The sequence below is a fragment of the Phaethon lepturus genome, unplaced genomic scaffold (genome assembly GCF_000687285.1).
Source record: "Phaethon lepturus isolate BGI_N335 unplaced genomic scaffold, ASM68728v1 scaffold4281, whole genome shotgun sequence".
Taxonomy (NCBI): Eukaryota; Metazoa; Chordata; class Aves; order Phaethontiformes; family Phaethontidae; genus Phaethon; species Phaethon lepturus.
Window position 1 is genome coordinate 6,585 of NW_010519685.1, and position 4,194 is coordinate 10,778.

The following is a 4,194-nucleotide window of genomic DNA, read 5'->3' on the forward strand; positions in this document are numbered from 1 at the left end:
TTCCCCTCAGATTTTCTTCATTATATGATGGGGGGAAATGGCAGAGTCTGGGAGAAATGGCAACTGGGAGCAGGCTGCCAGCACAGCGACTCTTCTACAAGTCTGCAAACCTGCCAGTCTGAGGCAGGCAGGAATAGGCCAAGGGCACATAGCTGTCCTCCAAGTCCCCGTGATTCTGGATGGGCACCTCAGTTTAGATGCCGTTAATTACTGCAGCAATGACCTGCCTGTAATATAGATCTTGCTACAACTAGAGGCAGTGAATCAATGAAAAGGGCAATGGGGGCATGGCCTAGCAGTACTGGTTTTCAGGAGCACCAGTAGCCACTCACCCTGCAAAATCCAGTCCATTACATTTTAATTCTGGAAATTCATTGCATGTGGCACGCTCCTTTGATAGCACATAGAGCTGTGTTAAATAAATTGTGCTAGTCATTGCAGGCAATGGCTGCTGTGAGTCAGCCAGCCCAGCATCAGTTCCCCTCTACTGCAGTTCTTTGTTCTGCTGAAGTACAATAAATAAAACTTGTTCCATTGCCAACATTTAGGTATTGAAACTACCCTGCAGAAAATTTGCACCAATATTGCCTTCACTTTGATCTTTTTCTCATTTTTTTTCCAGGAGCATGCGAGCTGGCACCACACCAGAGGCCCAGAGCCCTGTGCTTCCAGCAAAGCAAGCATTTAGCAGAGCTGGGCAACCTCACACCTCAGAGGAGCTTTCAAACAACACTACAATGAAGAGCTAGAGAAATCTGGGGAGTGACAACATGAATTGTGGGTGCTTGAGGGTCAAGGAACAGAGAAAGGGCTGTGCTATCCCACTGGCTTTCCAGTTCCCCTTGAGGAAATCATTAGTACCATGACCCAGAGAGTAAATTCCAGGCTCAAAGAGACCTCTGACCCCTGACAGACACCAAAACAGGCAGGACGCTCTCCTGAACTTCAGGCAATGTTTCGGCTCTTCAGCTACACTGCTTCACATGCCATTCACTCCCTCCTCCCTGACCCACAGTTTTATACAGCAAACAGCTTTACCTTTTCTGCCCAGAGCTCCATTCCAACTAGCTGTGGGCTGTAGGGAGGGCCACTGTGGCTACACCACCATAAACTGGTGTAAGAGAAGGGAGACTCGAGCCCTTTGCCTTTAAAAGCTCAACAATGGCCTTACTGATTTCCATGGCCAGTATTTTCCCACTTCCTCCTCACTGTAATTCACCAAAGTAAAATAAACACACTGCAGAAGTAGTATCTGAGTTTGGTCATTATTTTGGTAACACACGCACACAGTGCTAGTTACTGTTAGTAACTCAATAAAATATTTATTCTGCTATTTTAAAAGAGGTAATAGCTACAGCCTGCATCAAAAATACCTTTAATGCTGTAAAAAAACAAACAAACAAAACATCACAGGCTACAGCTTTTCTAGAACGACACACCAGTTTCCCTGATCATAGTAACTCTTTTGAACTCTCACACAATCCAGGGATCTGCATGCTGCTTCCAGCTCCCCTTCACAGAACACATGGTAGTAACGGTGGAAAACAGGACTGAGCTCTTGCAACTCCTTAGAGCCAGCTGGAAATGACACTGTATCAACACTTTCTCCTTTCTTTTTAGAGCCACCTTTCAGGTGCCAGGGAACCAGCAAATCTTGAGAGTGAAAGGATGTTCGGTTAGTGTGAACAGGCAGTCTGGAGGCCGCGACTGGCTTTGCATCACAGCCTTCATCCTCCGAGTCATTAAAGAGTTGGTCAGAACATGCTGAGTCTTGGCTGCTGCTATCAAGCGTTTGATCGCTAAGCGGTCTGTGGGCTGTGCCAGTATTGATTTCCTCCTCCTTGCCTTTACTACCATTCTTTCCCTTAAGGTATTTAGACTTCTGGTTTTTGTATTCTTGTTCCATTGCCCAGACATAAATGAGAGCCATTCCACCAGGTCTTAGAAGCCGGGCTAGTTCACGGATAGAAGCCAGTCTCCTCTCCTATAAAGGAAAAGCAAAGTGTGAAGCTAGCACATAAACAGAGAGACAGGAGTATGGAATGGCAGGAATCCCTCCTTACTGCCCCTCCCCCCCCAGAAGATACTATAAAAATCAGAGGAATTTTTTCCATTATCCATTTTCATTTATAATATAGCCCATCACCATGCGCAAGCCAAGACATTTTCCTGAACACAATTCTCTTTCCATTGGAAAAAACAGTGCTATGCTGAGCAGGACTTCTTGGACACATCAGCCCAGCTGGAAATGACACACGCTTCTTCAAGAAGGTTGTTCAATATCTAAAATCCCAGATTCAGATCCACCACACCTGATGATACACACCCCAATCTGCAGCTGAAGGGTCAGACTTACAGCTTAAACACAGGTCCTCTGACCACCCAAAGACACGTCAGCCTGTTCCAAAACAGACGTCTTCCTACTTTTTTATATCCCATTTGGAAACATTTGCTGTATTTCCGGTACAGAGAAACCACTGGGCCCCACCACAGATTACAGCTCCATGGTCTAAAAACTTGTTGCAGTTGCACAGTTGCTGCCAGGAGAAGCTTACACAGCCCAGAGATAGGGCAGACTAGTGAGTAGTGTCCCTGCTGTTCGTTGCAGGTGGACAATGAACACACAGAGGGGGGAAAAAACCACATGAGATCTGCTGAAGATCTAAGCGGGGAAGTAAGGTATCTCTTGACTCCCAGAGCAGAGCCCCCTTCTCTAATGTCACTAATTGCAAGCAGACGAAAATGAAACACAAACACCTGGATCAAAGTGCCAGTAGGAGCAAGGGCACCTGACAAGCAGAGGGAGAACATGAAGAGAAAGTCTAAGCAGCAGCAGAACAGCTTAACTCTGCTCCGACAACTGCTTACACCAAGTGCAAACCTTCGATCTCCCCCCATGTTGTTTTTTCCTTTTGCTTCCACAAGCCCACACTAGCAGGTCTTCTACCACATCAGTAGCTCTGCACAGCAATACGACAGCGCAGTGGAGCACAGAGAGGGGCGACTTACCGCTGTTGAGAAATGGTGGATTACAGCAATAGAGATGCAGGCGTCACAGGAACCACTGCGCATTGGCACCGACAGGGCATCACCGACAAAAGCCTGGAAATTTTTTTCTCCACAAATATCCACCAGGTTTTTGCTGCGATCACAGCCAACCTGTAACAGAAAGTGTTTCATTAAGCTTTTCATAAGAGGATAACTACATGACTGGAAAATGATTTTTCACTTGATGCTTACAGTAATAGAGTCATCACAGTCTCCTACTGAGGTAACACATTTCAGCTTAAAATAAAAATGAGAGCAAGTGTGAGAAAATAGCCTTAAGTAAGAGGAAAATATGGTTCCCAGGTATAGATAAAAAGAAAAAAAAACCCTGATGCTTACTTAAAACAAAGATGGCAGACTGGCTATTAGACAGCTCATTATAGCACCCTGATTTTGAACCAGCTTATAACAGAACAGGTTTCAACCTAATTTTCCTCCAAACCAGCTCTTAACATACCTTGAAACCAGCAACAGGAGAAGCCACGTAACTCAACCTCAGTATTTTCTTTTCCTTTCAGTTGCCATTTGTAACCTGACAACATTTGAAGCAGTCAAATACTGAACTCACAAAAGCTGAATCTGCAAGTGTAAATGACAATCTGGTGACTTTGGTGGCGTAAGTGAAGCATGGGATCAGGCACAGCCAGCACAGGTTCATGAAAGGCAGGTCCTGCTTGACCAACCTGATCTCCTTCTATGACCAGGTGACCCAGCTAGTGGATGAGGGAAAGGCTGTGCACATTGCATTCTCCTGGAGAAACTGGCAGCTTGTGGTTTACTCTTTACTCGGTTTACTCTTCACTGGGTGGATGGCCGAGACCAGAGAGTTGTGGTGAACGGCGTTAAATCCAGCTGGCAGCTGGTCACAAGCGGTGTTCCCCAGGGCTCGGTTCTGGGGCCGGTCTTGTTTAATAACTTTATCGATGATCTGGATGAGGGAATTGAGTGCTCCCTCAGTAAGTTTGCAGATGACACCAAGTTGCGTAGGAGTGTTGATCTGCTGGACGGCAGGAGGGCTCTGCAGAGGGATCTGGACAGGCTGGATCGATGGGCTGAGGACAACTGTATGAGGTTCAGTAAGGCCAAGTGCCAGGTCCTACACTTCAGTCACCATGCAACAACCCCATGCAACTCTACAGGCTTGAG

General features: G+C 46.2%; 1 protein-coding gene across 1 annotated transcript; it reads right to left on the reverse strand.

Moving 5' to 3' along the window:
- Positions 1-1,414: 1,414 nt before the first annotated feature.
- On the reverse strand, positions 1,415-3,180 carry LOC104614487 (alkylated DNA repair protein alkB homolog 8-like). The gene is made up of 2 exons (XM_010297121.1): positions 3,010-3,180; positions 1,415-1,984 (listed from the first exon to the last, which is right to left on the reverse strand). Exons 1-2 carry the CDS (start codon positions 3,178-3,180, stop codon positions 1,415-1,417), a joined length of 741 nt encoding a protein of 246 aa, XP_010295423.1.
- Between the last annotated feature and the right edge of the window lie 1,014 nt (positions 3,181-4,194).